We start from the raw sequence: 23,136 nt of genomic DNA, 5'->3' as shown, positions 1-23,136 counted from the left end.
TTATCATTCAGTCGCCCAATCAGAGCGGGGCAGGATCATTGCACATGCGCAGTGCATCTTGAGCGGACACATCCGACTTTGCCAGAATTTAGCTCGTTAACAGCTACTTAGCTAGCACATTCATACACATGGTTTTAGTGTAAAAGCTGCTATAATCTTCAAAACAGAGTCTGTTACTTTACCCTCTCATAACGTATACCAAGGTAAGGACGTTTTCATACTCGTTGGCAGATCTAACCAGACAGCTAACATATCATGGAAACTCGTTAGCTTGACAGTGACAGTGCCCTGGCAGTGTTGATGTTGGCACACTAACGTTTTTATCATCGAGGGGATTTGCAGGTGATGGTCAGGGCTGCTCTGGTTCATACTCATCGAAATTACATCATTATTGGGCGCGAAGGCTTTGATTCTTTTCTAGCTCATTGGTTCATCTGTACTTATTCCACAAGTTATCAGGTTTGAAAGGTCAAGCGTTGTTTTCTGGTTTGAACTGTGATAAGAGCCTTGCTAGTACTCACTACTTATTCTGGGACTTTGTAAAAATTCATTGAAACTGGTTCAGCATTACAAGGGTGACTTGTAGAAAAGTTTGACTGCTTTCAGTGTGTTGCACACTAACTGAGATCAGCAAAACTGTGGTGTTAATTTATTTGTCAAAGCTGTAAATCTGAACGGATGAAGCACTTAGGTAATAGTTAATAAAGTTGGATCATTAATAATGATGGTTACATCCTCATCATCATTCTTAATACAGTTGTTTAAATGTACACATCAGCTGTACAATATCACAGACACAACAAGTTAATTCAACTTTAGGGATTATGAATTGATCAGTTGTTTTAATAATTTTTCAAGTATTCTCTGGCTTCTCAAGTGTGACAATTTGCTGGGTTTTTTTTGGTCATATATGACAGTGAGTTGAATATTTACATGCTTTGCATTGTTTTGAAACAGTTCATAGGCTAACCAATCAATTGAGAAAACAATCAGCAAATTCATTAATAATAAACAATTGTTAGTTGCAGCCGTACGTGTAACAACAAGGTGTTCTTGCAGTATAAAGGACAATATGTTGTTCTTTACACTGCAAGTTTTGCTGGAGATTTGAGCTTTTCTTATTTCATGCACCTCAAAAGTAAGTGATGCTGTGTTGGAAACTCATCCTGCAGGAGTAGGATAGTTGAATGTGAAAGCCTACATAAACGTAATCTTCTCTTGTGTCCATTTGTCAGTGGAGTTTAAGGTGTTAGTCGCTGAAATTTACTCTATTACTTTGTGGCAAGTAATGAATACAGTAAATGTGATACACAAGAAATCAGTTCTCACAGTGATGTTTTTTACGAAATGTAATGTAATTTGTTTACATGCGCAATTATGTAATACACATTTATTTGCAACTACCTCTCAAATACCTTGAATCTGCCTATATGTGAATTATTAACTTTTATATGGCCATTTCTATTCACAGCCCTATGAGGCATGAAGTCAGTTGTAAATAAATGAACTGACATGATAAATATGCCATTGACACCTCTTGTCAGTTATATTAGGACATTACATCTATCTATCTTTGATTTCACTTGTTAATAATTTTTAGCATGTGGCTAATTTTAACTGTGGTTAGACCACAAGAACACAGATAGACATTACTAGTTCAATTAGTAATGATGTGATTTAGGTGTGGGCATGTACTTCATTAACCAGCTTTTCCAAGAGCCAAGTTCGCAAACATTGAGTTTCCTGGATAGACAGCATCAGAGGCAACTCATTGTTTTCCTGTCATGGCAGCTGATTGTCCATTGTATTGAGCGGAGATGTCATATTTTGTTGCCGCTCCTAGTCCGAAAATAGTGAGAGGGACTTGTTCTGCAAGTTTTGTTAAATGTGACATTAGAAATTGCAGCTGAGTAACAGGGCTAGAAATGTTCTTGCTGAACATTTCGGGAACAGTCTTTTTAATATTTGCCATCATTGTTTTGAGATTCTTTTTCTTCATGGAGTATAAAAACCAGTGAGGGCCATTAATTGAGGGGTGTAACATTAGAGATCATTTGTCAGTTTGGGAGTTGCCATAGATGTACAGTTGTGATTGGAAAATCTGTTTTGTGCAGATTAGGCTCCCATGGTGTTCGTTGGGGGAAGTTAGATGGCTGACTAATGTTCTTAGTAGGCTTACCATTTTCAAATTTAGATTCACAACCTTGACCAGTCCAACTTTACAAACTTTCGTAACATCAAAATGAATCATGTAGTTGAATACAGAAGTTGAAGTTTTCTAATGAATTGGTCCTGTTATTAGAATATTATCTGGTTTCAATTTGACCCATTTCGTTGATACTGCAAGACTTAATCAGAGTTGGACTCATTTTATCACCTCATACACGTGGGTGCCCGTGGAATTTGACAAGATTAGTGCTGACACGTTAAAAGACAGTTACACAATCCAGTACTGCAGTCCAGGTCACATCGGGACCAGTACAATACTGCTTACTTAGACAGTAGCTATGTTTGATGTAGCACAGATAAGAACAACAGTGGACTAAATATAAAGCCAAAGCCAGTGAATTTGTCCTGTGTTGATACATTTGCTTTGTCGTATAAAAGTACAGCTACCGTAAGTTAATCGAAAACAAAACAGGACCTACTTGTCAGATTGCCTTGTCTGTTTTGTGTGAGAAAAAGAACAGATGAAGTACGCACATCTAAAGCTTCAATCAGGTGCTGGGACACAGGCAGTCAACTGAAAAACTAAGTAAATACCTGCACACAGAAACTGCCCATGTTGTCTCCATCAATAGACAGATTTTCATCAGCAAACATACATTGAGACATGATTAGACATGTGAGTGACATGACTTATGATCAGCAACATCACAGAGAAATCACTTCCACTGTCACCCTAAAAGGATGTTATTCTTTCATTCCTGGGTAGTAAGATTATACTAGGGGGACAAAAACCTTAATGGTGGTGCGTGAGATCATGCTGGGTGGTCGGTGGGAGATTTAGGGGAGGTGCTTGGACTTGTTTGAGTTTGGGAAAAATGACTAGAGCAAATTGATACACATGAACTGCTCTCCGTCATCAGCATGTCAATGGCATTTAAACTATTGGATAATTTGTACTAGTTTAGAATTGTGAATGGTTTGTTATTTATTATATATTTATGAGTTATGGTAACTGCACACATTGGATGGTTTCAGAAATCATTGCAAAACCTCATTTTGTCCTCTTTCTAGTGTGTGACTAGCATGACTGCTGACTACGCCCACATGAGGACGCATTACAAATAGGTCAGAGATGCAGAAAACTGAAATGTCCTGCAGCCAAGTAATGAGTAACTACCAGTGGCCAGATCCTGTAATTTCATAAGGATGTGTAAAATAAATCTTCATGACTATTTCCCATATAGATTTTTTTCGTGTCTTGAGTAATCATTTCATTTCCCTTTTTTTTAAAGAAAGCTGCAAAATAAGAGCAAAAAATGTCAATACCTGTTGAGTGTTCAAGCTGTTTCTAGGAGAGGAAGAACAAGAAAGTACCTTATTTTGGTAGTCTTATTAGAGAGCACTAAACCTCATGACCTGTGGAGAGGTTGATTCATTTTAACACAATGTTTCTGGGGCATTTGTTTAAGACACAACTCACATTTTGCTGGTATTAGTAACTAATATAGTAGTCAAACTCATATATTTTTAAATTAATTGTTGTTACTGATGAAAGTGCCAAAGAACCTGTCACTTTGATAAAGGTAATTACGCCGAGCACGTGCTCAGCCAGAGGAAGTGGCACTCTGATGGAAACCTTGACTGTTGGGAAAGCTGCTCAGTCTGCTGTCTCAGCCTGTCTCATATGACCACAGAGTCATATGGTTTCAGAGCAGCCTCCACTCTCTGTCAGAGAACATAGTGTTATAAAGTCCAGTCATGTTTCTAGATTGAGGTTTAGTTGGTTAAGAAGCAAAAGTTTCATACAGTTGTGAGCAGAGTGTTAGAGGAAGGATGGATGTGGTGGAAGTGAAACTGTGACCACAGGGATCAACTCAGCATTTCCTATTAAATGTTCTTGACGATGTAGTGACCTTTCACATGCTGTTAATGCTGCTTAGTCATTTTTATGACTTGTGATTTTTAATGTTTTTGTTTTTCTATAAAGGGGGGAAAGGAGAACAAAAAGTTGCACAGTCATGTGTCATATTGACGTTGCTCATTCCTGTGTGTGAGAAAACCTGATGTTAGTTTGTTTGGCAGCTAAATAAATGTTCAAAAGACCAATGCATTACTAATGTAGCATGATAATTACTGTTTTACCCCCAACAGTCATGTGTTTCATGCTCATTCAGATTATATAACTGCTGTTGTCTTTTTGCAGGGAGGCTGATATCTATCCCTCAAATATCCCAGGGATCCCTCAGCCTGCCCTGATGAAGTCCATGCAAGACGGAGACCTCCTCGAAGGTAACGGCTTAAGATAACAGACACATGACCATCATCTCATAAACACCCTGCTATGTTCTCCAACAATAAACTCTCCAGGCATTTGGTTAGGGCTTTGGTATACTTTCAGTATCAGTGTGCATGCTGGCAGAAGTGGTTAAAACAATATTTCACTTCAGTACATTTTAACTTACAGCACCACGGTTTAACTTTTGAAAACTCGTACACTATATGTCTAATATATTTGGTTTAAAAATGTGTTTTTTAAGAGTCTAAATGCTGTTAATACTCATAGTTACTTTTATGAACTTTATTGCTGCTTGTGTGATGCTGTGTGATTCGTTGAAGGGTAAAGGGCTGGACACACTACATATTATTTGTGTCAAGCTCAAGCTTGGTCTGTGGCTGTCTTTACTTCTCTCTCTTGGCGGGTCACTTTTAGAAACATGATGTCAGAATGTCATTGTGACATCTAAAAAAAAAAAAAAAAAAGACAGAGTCATATAAAAGTAGAGACATTGTGAGGGAACAGTGGACTTTGGGACCAGCAGTGAGTTGGAGATGAAGGGAGGAAAGAATGAAAAGTCCACACTCAGTGAGTAGTACACGACTTATACAGGTATAATTAAAGGAATCATAATTATATATTTGTCCTAAATGTAAACAGTAATTACAGATCATAGAATAGCTTTTATGTTAGGTTGTAGTTGTGTTTATATTCACTGATCTTTTAAATGTCATTCCTTCATTGTGTCTCTAATCATTAGGTTCACGATTTGAATACCGTGGTCCTAATTACATGTTATTATTCATCAACTACATGCATGTAATTTAAAGCCTTACAATAAATCACTCATGAAGCAGTATTGAAATTAAGGTTCAATTGATTTGATCTTATCAATCCAGAGATTTTTACGTCTAGTCATTACACTGGCACAAATTGCTTAACCTCAAAGTGTATGCAGTTTCTGTAATAAAGTGCCTGGACCCCAGGTGAGTCTTACATATTCTGACTCAAACGTTGTCCTGGGTAGAGAATGACTAAAGTAGTGTTTTATGTTTTGTAAAGTTATTAAAGAAAGCTGGAAATGTCTGGATTGGATCATTTTAGAATAGCAGAGTAGTTCATGTTTTTATGCTGAAACCTTAAACCTCACTGGGCTCTCCCTTTGGAAGCTAATTTATGTTTATAAAAAAAAAAGAAATGAAGAAAAATCCAGTTTGGCCATGTCCCACATTCTCTCTGTTTGTAGAGTGAATTTTTAAAGCTTATGTAAAATAAAAAAATGTAAATGCATTAAACATAAATAGTGAGTAATCTCTGCTATATGAGTTTTTTTTTTTTTTAGACTTTGTTTTGTTTTGAAGACACATTGTTGCAAAGGTTCAAGTATCTCTGCACACTCAATCTCTAGAAAACTATTCTTTATTAATTAGATGAAGACAGTGTTTCATGGAGCAAACAATGCATTTTGCACCCAGGTTCTTCAGGTTTGCTCATCAAGGTGTCAGTAGATTGCAGGTGACATATTGCAATACGACTACTTAGCAATTAAGCTATTGTATGAAATGTTTAAATTGATGAAAATGAAGTTCAAAACTACCAGAATGGGCTCCAGGTTAAAAAAAAAAAAAAGATTTTCTGTAATGGCACCTGAGTTATAGAGATAAGCATGTAAGCATACTAACAACTGATTGAAAGATACATCTTTTGTATGTATTTTATCTTATCACAAACTAACCCTTTTTTTTCTTCTTTGGTTTTGTCAGAGGACTCCCCTCAAGAGAATGGAGTCCAGACAAACCAGTACAGCTCCATCTCTCCTCCTGCCTCACCTGAGGTCCAGGAAGAACCCTTCTCCACGTACTTTGAAGACAAGGTGCCCATTCCTGAAGATGTCAGCCAGGTACTGATAACAACTATTTAACGTTTTATAAGCAGCAAAGTGAACCTCTTTGCTCTTGTTGGGCAATTAATCAGAATTTGTTCAATAAAAAAATATTTAAAAAATAATATTTTTATAAGATATGCTAATATTATTGGAATTACAACAGTGGTAAGAAAAATTAACTTTTTCTTTTTTTGTCTTTCTTTCCAGGTATTCAGTTTCCGTAAGCTCTGGGCCTTCACTGGACCTGGGTTTTTGATGAGCATTGCTTACTTGGATCCAGGGAACATCGAGTCTGACCTGCAGTCTGGAGCTAAAGCTGGCTTTAAGGTGACATGTATAAACATGACTGCTGCCATGGCTCCCCCTTTTTTATTAAAGTTATTTTACTTTGAAGGCAAATGGTTTACTAGTTTTCATATTTTTTTCTGTCGTTTGTTTTTTGTTTTTTTTTTTTTATCCCACACAGAGCATCAGTGCCATCATTATCATTGTCAGTGCTCAACAGCATCAGCATTGTTTTCTGAGAAAGAAATACCAGTCTTAAATGCTGACTTCTATCATAATATCCAAAATGAACAAGACTTTACACAGGGAGCTGTTATTTTAATTTGGCGGTATGCCAAAATAAAAAAGTTGAAGCAATTTGAAGCAATTTGTGCTGACTTTGTCTTTCTTTCTCAGCTCCTATGGGTGCTCCTCTTAGCCACCATCATTGGGCTGCTATTGCAGAGGTTAGCTGCACGTCTCGGGGTCGTCACAGGGATGCACCTGGCTGAAGTCTGCAACCGCCAGTATCCCACAGTGAGCATTTGTGACTCTCATCACACATTTAACTTCCTCTTTCTTGTTGTACATTAAGTTTTTTTTGGCCAGGCGTGTATTTTTATTTGTCAGTACAAATGCCCTATTTTTGATTTCATATTCCTTTTGAATATTGCTAAGCTCCGATTAATAATATATTGATTAATTTTCTTGTTCAGGTTCCTCGGATCATCCTTTGGCTGATGGTTGAACTGGCAATTATTGGCTCAGACATGCAGGAGGTCATCGGCTGTGCCATAGCTCTCAACCTCCTCTCTGTGGGCAGGTAATGCCTTTACTGCTTATACGTCGGTAATTGCAAACATTTTTAGTGTTTTTTCATAACGGTGAGAAACTACTGACTGTTTCTCCTCCAGGATCCCACTGTGGGTAGGAGTCCTCATCACCATCACAGACACATTTGTGTTCCTCTTTCTAGACAAATATGGTACGTGATTCTTTTCTATAGATATACAACCACTAGCTCGAAAAGCTGTGTTAATCTAGTTTCTATCTCTTCGTAGGCCTGAGGAAACTTGAAGCCTTCTTTGGCTTTCTCATCACTGTAATGGCTATCAGCTTTGGTTATGAGGTATGGCTCCCTCATAAAATATATTTTTAGTTTTTGTTTGACATCTCACACAGTTTTAACAGATATTCATAGCACCCTGACTCGTTGTTGCCTGTCTTTAGTATGTGCTGGTAAAGCCAGACCAAAAGGAGCTGCTAAAGGGGATGTTTTTACCCTACTGTGCTGACTGTGGGCCTGTGCAGCTGGAGCAGGCAGTGGGAATCGTAGGCGCTGTCATCATGCCCCACAACATCTACCTGCACTCAGCTCTGGTCAAGGTTAGAAACATACCTGTTGTCACCTGCAGATTAACAAGACCCAAGCCTAAAGGAATCAATGAGTCCAAATTGCAAACCAGTAGATTTGTGTGCTGAGTGTTTTTCTTCTTGCTCCCTCATGTTCCAGTCTCGGGAAGTCGATCGCAAAAATAAGAAGGAAGTAAAAGAAGCCAACAAGTACTTCTTTATCGAGTCAGCTATCGCTCTGTTCATCTCTTTTCTCATCAACGTCTTTGTCGTGGCAGTCTTTGCTCAGGCCTTCTACAATAAAACCAATATGGATGTGGTGGGTATTCACTAAAAACTGTTGTTCTCTACCAAGGACGGCTGAATGCTTCTATTTGGTCATTTTGAAACACCATGAAATAATTGTCTTATGAGTACAGTTAACACACAGTGCATATAAAATTGTTGCCTGGTTGCAGAATGAAGAGTGCAATGCAACTGGCAGTCCTCACATAGATCTCTTCCCTCTTAACAACGGCACACTTGAGGTGGACATCTACAAAGGGGTACGTCTGGGCATCATTACTACAACAATAAATCCCCACTGGGATTTAAAGATTAGGTAGATAATGTGCATTATTATTAGATACCTACAGAAGTCTGATTTAGGGAACACACAATTAGAGAAAGAAGAAGTAGCAGCTGAAATCCTCTCACCTTGTGATCACAACATAGTTATTCATGTTGACAAAGACAATGGCAGTTTGTATTTTACAGCCCTGCAGCTCCACACAGGTGTTTTCACTGGTTCTGGTTTATTAAAGGCAGATCAAGGTTTGGCAGAGCTCTGCTGTGTCCCTTCTGTGAGTTCAATAGGTTGCATGTGTGGTGTGTCACGAGTCCATACAACATACCAGTTCTAAGCAGGTTTTAAGTATGTGTTATGTTGTGACAGAATTAAGTAGCCTCAACATAAACATACATAAATTGCAGATGGGGATGAGAAAACTCCACAAAGATTTTGGAAAACAAACAAAAGTATTACATCTGTGAGGAAAGATTTTTGTTTCGTCTTTGTTTAGTTGACAGTGACCTTCCAAAGCCACAGTTTGAGGTCTGTCAGAACACGTATTGCTTCATTTTCTCAGACAAAATATAACATTAATTTTCTGTGTACTAAGTGCAGCAGCAAGTAATTGTGACAATGTAATATACAACACTCACTGTTTACTATTAATATGTATTATGGACTTGGGACACAGCATGTGTACTTAGTGTAGAGCTGTAGTAAAAGATGCAACAAAACAGAACAAGTTTGATCAGGCAGATCAATTGGAAACACCTCTGTCGCAGGCTCATTGGTGTGCAGGCACTTTAACGAACTCCTTGCCCCAAATATGAATAAAAAAAACTTTACGAAATTTGCCTTGTCCATCTCTTTGTTAATAATCTTTGTTAATTATCACCAGCCCTACATAATTAAATGGCCATCTCTCTGTGTGTGGACCCAGTAGGTAGATGGATAATGAACAAAATCATTGTCAGCTGATCCTTCTGATCTGTTTGTTCAGGGAGTGGTCCTGGGCTGCTTCTTTGGTCCTGCAGCTCTATACATCTGGGCCATAGGGATCCTGGCAGCTGGACAGAGCTCCACTATGACAGGCACTTATTCTGGGCAGTTTGTCATGGAGGTAAGAATACCTATTGGTGAGAAATGTAGCCATAGTTTATTGCTTTTTATTTTATACAAAAAAATACAAAGATCTAAGCGTGTACGCTCATCCTTTGTTGTCCATGCCTGTTTACCAAGGGTTTCCTGAACCTACGGTGGTCTCGTTTTGCACGGGTACTCCTGACCCGCTCCATAGCCATCACACCTACCCTGCTGGTAGCCATTTTCCAGGACACTCGGCATCTGACAGGCATGAACGACTTCCTGAATGTGCTTCAAAGCATGCAGGTCAGGTCCATTAATCAGGAAAGCTCTCAGAATCGGTTCAGTAAAAAATTATTTTAAAATTCGCCTGTTCTTACACAATCTCCAGCCCAGTTTTTGACACTTATCCCCCTTTTACTGTTCCCATTGTGTGGTACTTAATCCTGTAAAATATTCAGTGTGACTTTTCTTTACATCCAACAGCTTCCATTTGCTTTGATCCCAATTCTGACCTTCACCAGTCTGACATCCATCATGAATGAGTTTGCAAATGGACTGTAAGTAAAATACATTTAATCATTAATTTCTTCTCTCTGTAGTAATTTCTAATAATTGAGTTTCTCAGTGCACACAGTATTTGTTAGTTGTATGCCTTGCGCTACAGTGTATGTACTGTATTATGTTGTTTGCTGACAGACTGATTACCTTCAGTGAGGCTTTCATTTGTCAGTTTTTGTCTGTCATCAGTGCATCTGACCTTCAACTGACATTTAACATATAAATAACTAGTTCATGTCAAACCAAACTGTCAGATAAAAACCCAAAGCCAAGTCCTTTTGTCTTTTGATCTTATTTGCCAAATAAAAAACTAACAGAGACAGACTCCTGATGTATAATATGTTTTAGGGTTAAAGTCAGGTCAACTTGAAACTTCACCAGGTGAATTTGTTGTGGTTGTAGTCTGGGTTGAGTTATTCATTGACTAATGAAATGCAACCTGTCTGCTCAGGGTCATCTGAGTGACAGTTCCAGATAACTCTGTTATTTATCCAAGAACTTTACAGATACGGACAGATACTTTTTTGGACACTATTTATGAAAAACAACTCAAGGCAGTTGCTTTATTTATAGACAGGACACAGTTGTATTACACAAACTAGGGATTTACTCACTGGAAAGACTATGATGCAAGAAAACTGTTGTTGTGGATGTTTGGAGTTTCTATGACAAATCTGCAGCATAGTTTTCAGGAACCTATTCATTTTAGAAAAAACATTATTTCTCAATGGTCAAATAAACTGTCTGCTTTTTTTTTGTGCTTTTTTAAGGGTGTGGAAGATTTCTGGAGGGGTAGTCATCCTGATGGTTTGTGCAATCAACATGTACTTCGTTGTGGTTTATGTGACGTCACTGAGCAGTGTGCTGCTCTATGTCCTGGCTGCTCTCCTCTCCGTAGCCTATCTGTGCTTTGTAGGCTACCTGGTGAGTTAGATTACTGCAACTTTACGTTGACCTCTCAGACACCTTTTGGCTTTAGACACGTGATACTTTGTGACCTTTTTTTTTAATGCAAACAGTGTTTCTGTGGCAAAGTATAAACTTGTTTGCCAAGTTTATATCCACCTTATTTAACATACTTGCTCAGACTATCCACAGATGAATTGCGCTGTAAAATCTTGCTACATAAAAATACACTGTAGTGCTATTTTACCCTATATACCAGGAACCTTAACCATAACACAGCAAAATCAATAAATTACACTTAGGAACTGAACTTTTTTAAATGTCAGAGTTTCAGCTGTACACTTGTTTTTCAATGTCTGCATACATGTCTAAACTTCAATTTCTAATTGTGGGAACACCCCCGCAGCACAGTGACAAGCGTGAGCACAAGCAAAAGCACAAGTATATCGCAATCAAACTGAGTAACCAGCCCGACAACTCTCCTCAATATGTTTAAACTTCAAAATATTATAACACTAAATACGATTATATAAAGCTATAGAGATTAAAAACATTTATTAGTTGTGATTAATTGATCAGGTTTCTGTATTTAAAAGCATGAAATATTATTTGTCTGCATGCAAACGGACTGTGCGTCAGTGCTGAAGTGCTTAAGTTAGTGTTTCACTATTCTTTAAGTGAAAACAGAAAAAACCTACATGCATAAGATTGTGCACAAACCCTGCTGCGTGTTGACTTCTCTGTCCTTTCTCATCATCTGCAGGCATGGCACTGTCTGATTGCCTTGGGGGTTTCCTGCCTGGACTTTGGCAGCAGGGTAAGAAAGCGACCTGCTGTGTTGATAGAGGAACAGTCAGAGTACGACTCCTAAAGCTGAACGGGACAGTAACCACCAGCATTCTTCTTTCCTCTCGGAGACTCTGAGCCCTGTACACAACCAGGACTTGTCGAGATCAAATAGGATCTTGAAAGCACATTTTCTGTCACATGTTCATCTTTTGTAGGGCTGGGTATCAAAATTTGGTGCTTTTTAGGTAATCAATCCAACATATTAATACTATACAAGCACAGTATATTAGATACCAGTATTTGAGTTGACCTCTAGGGAAATATAGGTACATCATCAAAGCAATAATTCTTACAATCCTCAAAGGCTACAACAGTATTTACCATTGCTTATAAAGTGACACACTGTGATTTATATAACATATAACTCTATTGATAATTCACCAGACTTTTTAAAATGCCATCTAGATTTGAGGAATAGCAGCTCAGCTTGTGTTTCCATACTGGGAGACATTCCCAGCAGTCTTTGTGTTTTCAGTTTGGTCGTCATGACAGGATGACAGAGGATATCAATTAGAAGTTAAAGTTTTTACACAGAAGTTCCAGTGATTTTAGACATAAGCTTACAAGAAAATGTGGTGGTTTCTGTGAACTTCAGTAGTACCCACAATGTTTCGGGCCGTACTGCTGCAAATTCTTTAAACAAGCTTGATGTTTCTTTGCCTGAGGGGGGACCAGAGCAGCACAGAGGAAATGTGTGATAACGACAATAAAAAATATTTTTTATTTGGGATTAAATGGCATAAAAAATATATAATTACCACAATTACAAGAATAATTTTTAACTATAAATATTTTTTTCTGATCAGACATGCCACGTATACACACTGTATCAAAGAGTCCACATTTGCTGTTTAAGTTATACTGTCACGTTCATTAAGACCAACCCAGTATCAACATGGCCACTTCTGTTAAGTAAGAGTCCACCTAACTATCTACTTGAAGTCATAATATTTCCCAGTTTCATTCCCATGTTTCCTGTGACATTCATAATATCACCTGCATCAAGTACTTTGCTCTCTGTGAGCCCCCTCACTTTGTTATTGTCAACCTGCCAATGTCCTGCTGGTGGAGGAGCTGCTCATTCTGCTACTAGTTTCCACTCAGTCTACCTCAACATCCTCTACTATGTCATCATCTCTCAGCCTCTATAGCAGTTTGATTCTATTTCTAAAAGAACATAACTGTTACATGATACATAAAGTTTTCTTAATTTCATTCTGTGTACTAAAAATCTCCAAGTGATATCCAGCCCTGATTTGTGTGGGAAAAAAACCTTTTGGTTATGGGGTTTTCATGTTGTGAGCTAATTTCTAAATAACATGTCAAAGCAGCTTGTGGCAAGTGGCAAGTTTCAGTATCATGCACAAGTATTGCATATACCTCATTTGTCACTTTGTTGTGTGGAGCCACGGTTGTCTCTTTGTTGTGCACAAGTCCAGATTGGACATGTTGTCAATAGAACCAAGTCTGTGAATGAAATATACAGCCTGAGCTAAACTGCTCCATTCAAACAAGTGTAGCTTTATATGCTTGCAGCCCCATCGTCAGAGCCTCTCTCAGTGCCTAAATAATGAAGACACCAGCAGCTCGGGTTAGTCTGCATTCGTGAGCTTGTCAGTGAGTTGATATTTAGTACAAAGGAAATTGAGCATCAAAATATGTTTTTAACAGTGCAAAGGAGCCAGAGGTTGTATCTTTAAAACATTTTTTGTTTTGTTTTGTGATTCTCTTTACCATATTTTTATTCAGCATTATTTGTCTTTGGAGAGCTTCAGGAGAAAATATATTTGTAAATAATTTCATAGTTCTATTCATATAATCAGACTTCCTCACTGCAACTGTGAATCACTGCAACATATTTATACTGCTGTGCAGAGAGAAGCGTTTATGTTAGCTTAAAATAATGCTGTAGTCATAATTATTGTTTTATTTGTAATTATCATGACAAAGAAGTCAAAACCAGTTCAAAGAAAGCCATGGTTATTTCTATAACCCATAATCACAAGTCTGGCTCTGAGGGCCCTTCAGTATGTACTGCACACGACACTCTCTCAACTTAGACCCTCAAAAGTAGCCATTTTGTGAATGAAAGTCTAAAGATACTGCTACTCAATAAAAATCTTTCAGGTCAGAGGGTGAACTGCATCTGTGTCCAATGCGAGTTATTGAAGATCTTCTAATGTTTTTACTACAGTCGTGGTTTTTTTTCTCATCACTGGCTCAGTTTACTGTAGTCACATAATGGCAAGGCAAAAAATTTGGGACTTCTTGCCTTGTTTGTTGTCCCACATCAACACTGTTAGTTTAAATTTTAATATATTTCTGTTTTTCTCTATCAACAGTGAAATTACTGCTACATTTAAAGTAGATTTTTAAGACAAGTCTGCTCAACAGCAGACCTGGGGGTCAAAATAAAGGTTTAAACATAACTTGTTTTTCTCAAACAATTGGCATATTCAGTAAACCAGTGCAAAGAGAATTAAATATGTTTACGAAAAATTGATTGTTTACAGTTGTATTTTGATATCAGCTGTGAAACACCATATTTAGACTAAAGTCAACACCTGCTCTGCGCTCACACAGCCAGTTTTCAGTCATGGCGAAACACAGGATGAGTTGGCAGCAGCAGTGTAATGTGATGTGGAAATTATGTCCCGTTGTTCCCGTAGCTAACATCTTGAACAAAGTCAGTGAGGTCGTGATCAAGCTCACATCATAAATCATTTTCACATAGAAACACAGGAGGGCCTCCAGTCTGACACATACCTTCAGTATTTAATACATTTAATTTATTACTAGCCCACTATCAACACTGCACTTTCAGCTTCTCTGGCAGGGCAAATTCAAGAAATTAAAAACAAAACAAAACAAAACAAAAAAAAACACAGTGAAGGCAAATTTAATAACTTGCATACTGGAGCACCTAACTGAGTAAGTTAAGATCTACATATTAAGCAATAAGAATATTGAAATTGAACTGTGGAGCATGCAGTTAATACAGTAACAGTATAAATATATATGTTAACATATATAGTTAATGAAGCACAGCAAGATAAGTGTTAATGGAGGAGTAGACTGGGAGCCATTTGTCTTGCCCCAGTATTAATAATAAAGGTCTCAGGTTCTTTCAGAAGTTATTCTCCTATTAAATGTTCACCTTAGTATGGCAGACCAGGCACAGTTGCAGGTCACCGGTTCAGAGTTCTCATAGTTTCTCATAAAGTTTCTCATAGGTTTTCATAGAGGTGGTCGAAATGTAACTTGACATTTTCAAGCTGTTGTGGGTTGATCAATCCATACAGTGTCATATGAATACCTCTGTGGCAAAAATAAAACATGGAAAATGCACATTTAAACTGTTACAGAAAACTTCAGTGTCGTATATGTACTGAAGTCACACATTGCTAAACTGTGTCTTCTGAAGTTATGACTCATTTCTGCTCTTTGGGATTGAATGAACACATGTCTTACCTTTGCTACTGGATGAAAAACACCATGTGTCCAAAATAAATGGGAAATAATGGATACATGGACATTTGTTGCGTCTTCTGTGTGAATGTCTGACAAAGGACCCAGGAATTTATGTGTTTTTAGTTGTATATGTAATGGTAAAGAACAAAAATCATCATCTGATGGAGGTTTTCTCATTATCATAACAATGTTAGAAAAACACTAATGATTCCTGATTTGTGGCACTTTCTTGACAAGATGTCAGTACAGTGACTAACGTACTAAACCAGATAACTTACCGTACAACCTGCTAATTACAGTACAGAGTAGCTTTAATTTACAATGTAATACCATCATTAACTATCAAATTGTCCTATGAGAATAATGTAAAATATAAAAGTGATTTGGACTTTAAAGGGTTTTCCACACTATGATTAAATGATGAAAATGTGGATTTTATATTTCCGCCTTCATTTAATCAGGGTTCATGGTAGACCATAGCATTGTATGTAGTACAAATGCTCTTTTACAGGTTTAAATGAGGAAAGTTGAATTTGGGAAGTTACACTTTGGCCCAAGGTGAGCCCCCTTAATTTATAATTATAAAAAATCAAATTCCAATCATGAAGTGATTGAACCTTTATTTACCTCTGATCAAAACACTGCTTTGATTTGTTAAGTTTTTCTCTTATTAATATATCTGAGTTACAGTACAGTAAACCACTAACACCTGACAGTCTCTGCATTTATGTTCTCTTCTTCAAAAGTTAGTTTAAAATGAACTGCAGACATTTTCACAGGCTATAATAAGCACAATGTGTGTACTTAGCAGGTAGTTCTGTGGGGTTTTTTTTTTTTTATAGTATGCAATTTTGCAAGCAAAGTATTTTCCTAATTATTTTCTTAAGTGAGCCAATCAAATCATGGCAAAATCAAATATTTTTCTGGTATAATTCAGGTTGTCCCCCTGAATGATAAAATAATGCCAAGTTGATTTTTGTGTAACTACCAGCTGTAACAGTCTCCTCACTGATAACAATTCCCTCTCTTTTCTCTCTCTTTCAGATGCCGATGGGATTGTCGCGTCACACAGACATTTACTTACTAAACGACATGGACTCTGAATCTGTGGTTGAGAGATAGGACGACACGTTGTGAGTGGATGTTTAACTGTGGTGACTGAGGGACGCTGGTAGGTTACCTGAGACAACTGAAGCTCGGTCAGTGCGAGTTCGTCCTCACCTCCCGGTGCCTAACACATTTTAAAGTGTCCTTGTAGCACAACCACCGATGTCTGATCCTGTTCAGTTCAGCGATCAATGTTTTCGATCACAAATGTCTCAGCAGCTTCAGCTAACAACATGCTGCAGGTCTGTTGACAAATAAGGTTTATGCAAATAATGGTTAAATTACTGGACTCCAAAATGATACATGTCTAAAAAACAGTAACCGAAATCACATTTTTGATAAATCAATCTTACCTCTATGTCCATAATATAACATTTGTCCCCATTTGTTTTTCTAAATCACTTGTCTTAAATGACTGAACCACAACACCCAATAACTTCAGTAAAAGAAAAGACAGCAATAGTTGCCGAGCAGACACTGCTGTGATATAATAGTCACTTTCCAGTCAGAAATCACACAAAATAAACTGACTGCTCCAAAACATGGAAAAATGCCAGTCATAAGTTCAGAGACACAATTGGCTGTTTTCAGCCAGTGAGGAACTGAAGATGCTGTGGACCTCCAGTTAGCCACCAGGCTGCACATAAGACATGCTGTTTTTCATTTGATGTTTTCTTAACCTTCTACTTTCTGGTTTACCTGACATGACATAAAAGCAGAGATCTTTCTGTTGGTACACATCTCCACAGATTGAAAACAAAACGGTCCAGAAATAGAAAAATCAAACACCAAAGTTGCAGCATGTTTGATAGTTTGTATGTCTCCAGTGGCAAGCATACCAAGCAGCTACCCTTTATTCTAATTTATATTAAAGTAAAATCTCTAATTCATCTAGATGTTAATATTAGACTAATAAATTGTTATAATTAATATATTTAATATGAACATTTCATTTTAAGAACATACAAGGTATTTATATGTGATTAGTCACACTTTCTGTCTTTTTTATTGTAATTTAAGAGAATGACAGTTTTATGTCACTCTTTATGTTACAATTATGCAAAGTATTTTCAAAAATACATTTTGCCCATGGTGTGATGTACACCTTTGTATTCCCAAGTCTTTTAAAAACTGGTCACAAAAATCGAAGTTAATTGTAAATGGATAATTAATTAATTATACTATTATGTGGAGAATATGAAAATTCCTTATTTCTCTGTTGGTACTGTCAAGAAAGACACTGCGGCAACAGGCACAGGCACAAACTTTAAACCATGTGACAATACATGTGCATGTTTTTAGCACATTCCCATTCGGTACATTTATGAATTTTTAGAGTTGCCAAAGGATTGTGAATTTGTTTGTTCATCCACTGTTTTCCTGCCACGTATATTACTTTATTTCATTTTTTTCTTCCTTAACTTTCCTTAATTTCCTTTTCAGTTAAGCTTAGGTCAGTTTGTTTTTGTTGATTTATGTGTAGTTTATAATTTTTATGAACGCTTGTAGTTTAAATGATTTCATTTCATTTGTGTCAGCATTTTTGTGGAGTTTTGGCCAGTCTGTCAGTTTTTTTTTTTTTTTTGATAAAGCCAAATTTGTGGAGAAGTGTGATGAGTGCAATGGTGCACTCTGTCACACAAAAGTACAGCGTTTCATTTCTGAAATGAATATGGAGGAAAAAGTTGGCGCTATGGTGCAAACAGGTGACGAACAGTAAATGGTAATTAAGAGAAGTGATCTGAGGTGTTGTATCATGAGTAGAAACAGGGGACATGCTCACTGTATCTCAGGGCTCCTCAACTCTGGTGCAGCAGGAGTGTCACAGAAGTTGTAATCGTCCAAAACATGAGCAAGTTTGACTGTTTCAAATGTGGGAGACAAATGTGAGCTTAGCAGCAGAGTGGTGATATGACAAATGCCTCTAATTGTTACACATTGATACTTGCATATCTTCTTGTGCACTTAACTTTAACTTGAATAGTATAGCACTACTCAAAAACAGGGTGACAGAAAATAAAAACAGTAAGAATCGTACAGAGAAGACACTAGACAAGAAGAGAGAAAAAATAATTACACGAAACAACAGCAGGCTCCATCATGAAACACCTTAGAGGTATGATGGATTGTGTCAGAAAAAAACATTTCTTTTTCCCAAATATTGGACTGCACGTGTGTATTCTACTTACTGTGCAGACGACCTCAGTGCCTCCTGTGTTCACCACTGTGCCTCATTTATTGCATCTCTAGCAACTATTAATTCAAAAACAAGTACAAACTAATACAAGAAATTTTAATTGTGGTACGTGGAACAACAAAACTCTAGTTTGTTCATTAAAATAATCTGATGAGAACAATCTTAAGAATATTTGTTTGGGTATAGAAAGTTTGTATAGTGAGATGGGCAGTAGCGTTGCCAGCCATGCAAACTGTCCAACTATTCATTACTCAGAATAATTTAATATCCCAGTCAGACTTAAAATAATAATTCAGAAACTCTAGCCCACTGCAAATAATACTCTGACACTCCTCTAAATGCGAAAATATAAGCAACCTCTGTGTAGGTTTGTCTACTCTGAGATTTTTTTTTAAAACCATATATTTTTAAAATTATTTTTCTCTTAGCCAATGAGTTCTCCATTTGCCATCATACTTTCTGGAAAATCTACATTCATTCCATTGGGAAATTCACCACTTTATTCCTGCAAAAAAAATAGTTTTGTTTTTTTAAAGAAATGTACCAGCACTTAATGACAAAAAATGAGCTAAGGTGTAAAGTGAGACTGTAAAAGTAAAATGTAAGATATAGCCTATGGTAACTGATTTAAATTTTTGAGGGACCATTGATGGGATCAGAGCAGCAAAGCTGAGGAATTAGCAAATGATTTTGATTAATTTTGGGTGGACTTTGTTGCAACAGTCATAAAATGATATCCCCTGCAGGACACATGAAGTTGAGAGTACATCAGGCAAACATCATATGACCTTCTGACTGTATTATCTTAGTGGGATCAATGAAAACATGGTAATGACCTCAGTCATTCCATATTTTTAATTGATTACTGCATCATGTACCACATCTTAAAGTGATATGAAGAATATTATCTGAATTTGGGAATAGGTTGGGATTGTCAGAAACCATTTTCTGGCTCCATGGCCAGACAGGAAACTAGTACTGTACTGTATTGTAAATTGGATTAAATATGTTTTTTCTGATGAAATTATACAGTATGATACAGTATTTAGAGCTAATTAATGGGTGGTTTTCTCTTTTTTTTATGGTCTCCAGGTCCATTTTATGTTTGAATATTTTTTTCTTGTTGAATAAAAAAGAAAAAATACCTTTTAAATTTTGTGCCTTTTGTGCATGCCCCTCCCTCCACCAAGTTCAGTGCAAATCAGTGCGATACTTTTTGTTCAATCCTGCTAACAAATAAACCAACATGGGTGAAAATATATCCTCGTTGGTGGAGGTAAATCACAGGCATAAATAATAAAATGAATGATGGCAGAATCATATTTAGCTGCTTCAATTTCAGGGTCTTTTGCACACACTGGCTCAATGCCACGAACACCTTCCCCCAGTAGCACAAAATAGACATGATATATCTGCAGGGGCTCTGTCTGTTGATTAATACCAGCAATTAACAGTAGTAGTAGTATTAGTATTAGAGAGTATGGTTTTCAAAACTCACTTTCACTTACTTTTTATCATGGTTTCTAGTAGTCAAGGCTGGATTACCAAGTGTGCAACTACCAAAGGGCCGTCAACCTAGTAAGTAATTAACATACAGACAACTTCAGGCATGGTTGTTTTATTCAATCATAGGAGAACTGTATGGCAGAAAACAATGATTACTTTCATTATCAATACATCTACATGTTACACCTACTTTTAATAACCATCTGGTACCAGTACATGCGTGGCATTTTTGCTTTAATAACAACTTTAACTGGCCTGGTTTAAGGTTAAAGTGAATACTGCATAACCACAATGTCCACAATTGGACCCCTGGCTGACAACCTTTGTTTCCTGTCTTTATAAAGGCAAAACAACAACAACAACAAAACAAAACAAAATTTTCTTTAAAAAAAACGTAAAGGTTTATTTGTAAAAACTGATGTCAATCGATAATTGAGTACTGTATATTACTGGATGGTTTCTGGGTGCCTGGGGAAATATTGACCCTGCCATGGACTGTGGGGTTCAGTAGGGGCCTTTGCCCTAGCACCCCTGAGGAGCATCCTCTGCCTGTGCTGAGTGAGTAAGTAAGTTTGTCATGTTGTATTGAGTCTGTTTCTTCAACTTAACTAAACCAATTAAATTTTATATGCGGTATTGTCTATAAATGCTGCACAGATTCTTCTCTCACCTTACATGTTCTTCTTCAGTTTCGTCGTTTAAGTCGACAACTTTCTGTCTTTTCTGTCTTATATCACAAACAACAAAGTGCTGCTGATGAAACCATGGGTGTATTATAAGACCATCAGAGTGCCATCAGCTGTTCCCTGGTGTAAACAATGGAGCCATGGCTGCACGCCGGGTCTCCGGACACGGACGTAAACAAGAAGAAGAAAACAGTAGAGCGGCCAGTACGAACACCGCAAGATTATGCGTGTCCATAGTGCGCGAATAAGAGAAGCTGACTGTTGATCAAACATACACTTGGAAAAAATTGGCTGCTAGCATAGACTGTATATAAAAAGACTGCAAGTCTGAGCGGCGGCGCCGTACCCAGGTCTTATAATACAGCCATGATCCCAACAAGTGTTATCAGTTGCAATTTGTGGATTTAAATTAATGCTCTCCATCGAGTTATGTTCACTTCTGTCAGTTTCAACCAGCACTTCAAACACTTTAGATGCCACAGAAAAAAAACTCATGACTATAAATTGTGAACTATTCTGATTTATCTCAGAGCACAGTAACAAATTTGGTCACACTTGCCTTTGCCTTTTATTTCTAAAAATAAAAGTAAAAGTCTGTCATTGGGCTTCTTCCAACAGGGGATAAAATGTACAATGTGACCAAATCAACATGGATAATTTAAAAACTCATGAATGAAAACATGCTTTGTCAGCTGAGGCCTCACCCAAGATCAAATTTATATTTTTCCCTCCCTGCCCAGCAAGACAAATACAAATTCTTTATAAAAAACCATAGTAAAAAACATGCATTTCATTTATTTATTATTATTATTTTTTTTACAAATTGAAACTATTTTTAAAAACACTGGCAGAGACGTCAACCTGAAGTTAGCATAACATCCGGAAACAAGATGGGTTGAGGTGCTTTTTACATCGCGGAACGTTCGCTAAACGTTCGCCGCGGAATGTTCGGGAAACGTTCCAGGGGGAACCTTGCGGAACGTTCGCCGCGGAACGTTCCCCAAACGTTTCCGGGGGAACGTTACCGGGTGGGAACCTTCAGAGTATCCCAACCATGGATGTATTATAAGACCCATGGCGCCTTTTCTGGCGTCATTCCTCTGCAGGACCGGCCCGGGGCTTTAAACCACAGCTTTAAAACGGCAACAGCAACAACATTCAGTCTGAAGGTTTAGAGCCTAAAGTCACGTTGGAATCAACATTTAAAAAAATCATAACCAGGCAAAAATATTACGTTTAAATTGTCTTTTAGCCATTTTTAAGATATGGATGCTGCATGTGACAGATAACTACAATTCATCAGATAAAGTTATTACATTTACTTTCTGTCATTGAGAAGCATATTTATAGGGCATGCCTTCTTTAAAAAAAACAAACAACAAAAACAAAACTGTGCAGGGCTGTAGTTATGCTTTCTATTTTTCACTGTTCTATTTCACAGATATTTGATTTGAAAATGAAAAATATATAAAGATTTAATTTAAATGATGAATGCCACTGGACATTTAGCAAACTGTGTACTGAGCACACACTGAGGACGGTGAACAGGCTGGTGACCTGCAGTCAGGAGGAGACACTGCTGCTCACACATCACAGAAACTATCACACAGAAGCTCAATGACTTAAATTAAAATACCTGAAGAAACTGTGACGGAGGAAGTGATGAAAAATCATGGCAGCGTCTTAGTGAATCCAGTTATGCGGCGAATATATCGATTAAAAACAGTTACATTCCCGAAAAAAAGTGTAAGAAGTGACGAATAAAAGCGACAAAAAAAAAATCACAAAATCAATGAACCTTGGTTTGTGTAGAAGAAAACTCGCCTTTGTTTGTTTATTCACTTTTCACACTAACTTGTTGTCGTCCTGACGACGCTAGCAGTAACCTAGCAACCATCCTCGTTCCCGAGACACAGCGGGACCGCGGATAGAGTGCACGTACACAGTGGTGACGTCACTCAGAGACAATAGACTTTTCTGAGCTTTGAAAAACTTTTACAAAGATTAAACCCCCATGGCTTAAAAATGTAGAAGAGAAAGACCGATTGTCCTGTTAAAGGTTTTACAGGCCTCTCTTTTACGACTGCGGTCTATGGGGAAAATGCTTTTTGGGCAGCAGGGGGATTTTTCCAGGTCTTATGATCCATCCAGGGATGAAACGCAGGACTCCCGCAGTCTGCTGCGCTGACTCGTTGTCATGGTAACGGCCTCAGAATCCTCCCCGTCGCTAGGGGCCGCTGTCTCGACCTCGACGTCATCCTGTCCCGCAGCTCC

At 37.6% G+C, this 23,136-nt stretch overlaps 1 protein-coding gene and 1 long non-coding RNA gene across 3 annotated transcripts; one reads left to right on the top strand and one right to left on the bottom strand.

Annotated features, from left to right (window-relative positions):
* Positions 1–45: 45 nt before the first annotated feature.
* slc11a2 (solute carrier family 11 member 2) lies at positions 46–19,823 on the top strand. 2 transcript variants are annotated; one of them, XM_071494890.1, is made up of 17 exons: positions 46–203; positions 4,373–4,458; positions 6,208–6,344; positions 6,537–6,656; positions 7,011–7,130; positions 7,310–7,416; positions 7,508–7,578; positions 7,655–7,722; positions 7,824–7,979; positions 8,107–8,265; positions 8,405–8,491; positions 9,497–9,616; positions 9,736–9,885; positions 10,066–10,139; positions 10,911–11,064; positions 11,810–11,863; positions 16,411–19,823. In XM_071494890.1, the coding sequence occupies exons 2-17, from the start codon at positions 4,425–4,427 to the stop codon at positions 16,486–16,488; spliced, it is 1,689 nt and encodes a 562-aa protein (XP_071350991.1). In that variant the 5' UTR covers positions 46–203; positions 4,373–4,424; the 3' UTR covers positions 16,489–19,823. The 2 variants fall into 2 exon arrangements, with proteins under 2 accessions (XP_071350991.1, XP_071350992.1); XM_071494891.1 differs by lacking the exons at positions 46–203; positions 4,373–4,458 and adding an exon at positions 4,781–5,032.
* Positions 18,663–23,017, bottom strand: LOC139630987 (uncharacterized). Its single transcript, XR_011693257.1, has 3 exons — positions 22,499–23,017; positions 20,179–20,245; positions 18,663–18,726 (listed from the first exon to the last, which is right to left on the bottom strand). It is a non-coding gene; the product is annotated as an uncharacterized lncRNA (long non-coding RNA).
* Positions 23,018–23,136: the final 119 nt, after the last annotated feature.

The sequence above is a fragment of the Trachinotus anak genome, unplaced genomic scaffold (assembly GCF_046630095.1).
Source record: "Trachinotus anak isolate AG129_WGS33_773 ecotype Australia unplaced genomic scaffold, CSIRO_AGI_Tana_v1 ptg000013l, whole genome shotgun sequence".
NCBI lineage: Eukaryota > Metazoa > Chordata > Actinopteri > Carangiformes > Carangidae > Trachinotus > Trachinotus anak.
This window is presented reverse-complemented; position numbering and strand designations above follow the sequence as displayed.

Excerpts from the sequence above, each read along its gene's own strand:
- slc11a2 (XM_071494890.1), top strand. The coding sequence starts at position 4,425 with ATGAAGTCCATGCAAGACGGAGACCTCCTCGAAG. Across the intron at positions 7,579-7,654 it reads CCTCTTTCTAGACAAATATG|GCCTGAGGAAACTTGAAGCC; the intron begins GTACGTGATTCT and ends ATCTCTTCGTAG. Across the intron at positions 11,864-16,410 it reads GCCTGGACTTTGGCAGCAGG|ATGCCGATGGGATTGTCGCG; the intron begins GTAAGAAAGCGA and ends TCTCTCTTTCAG.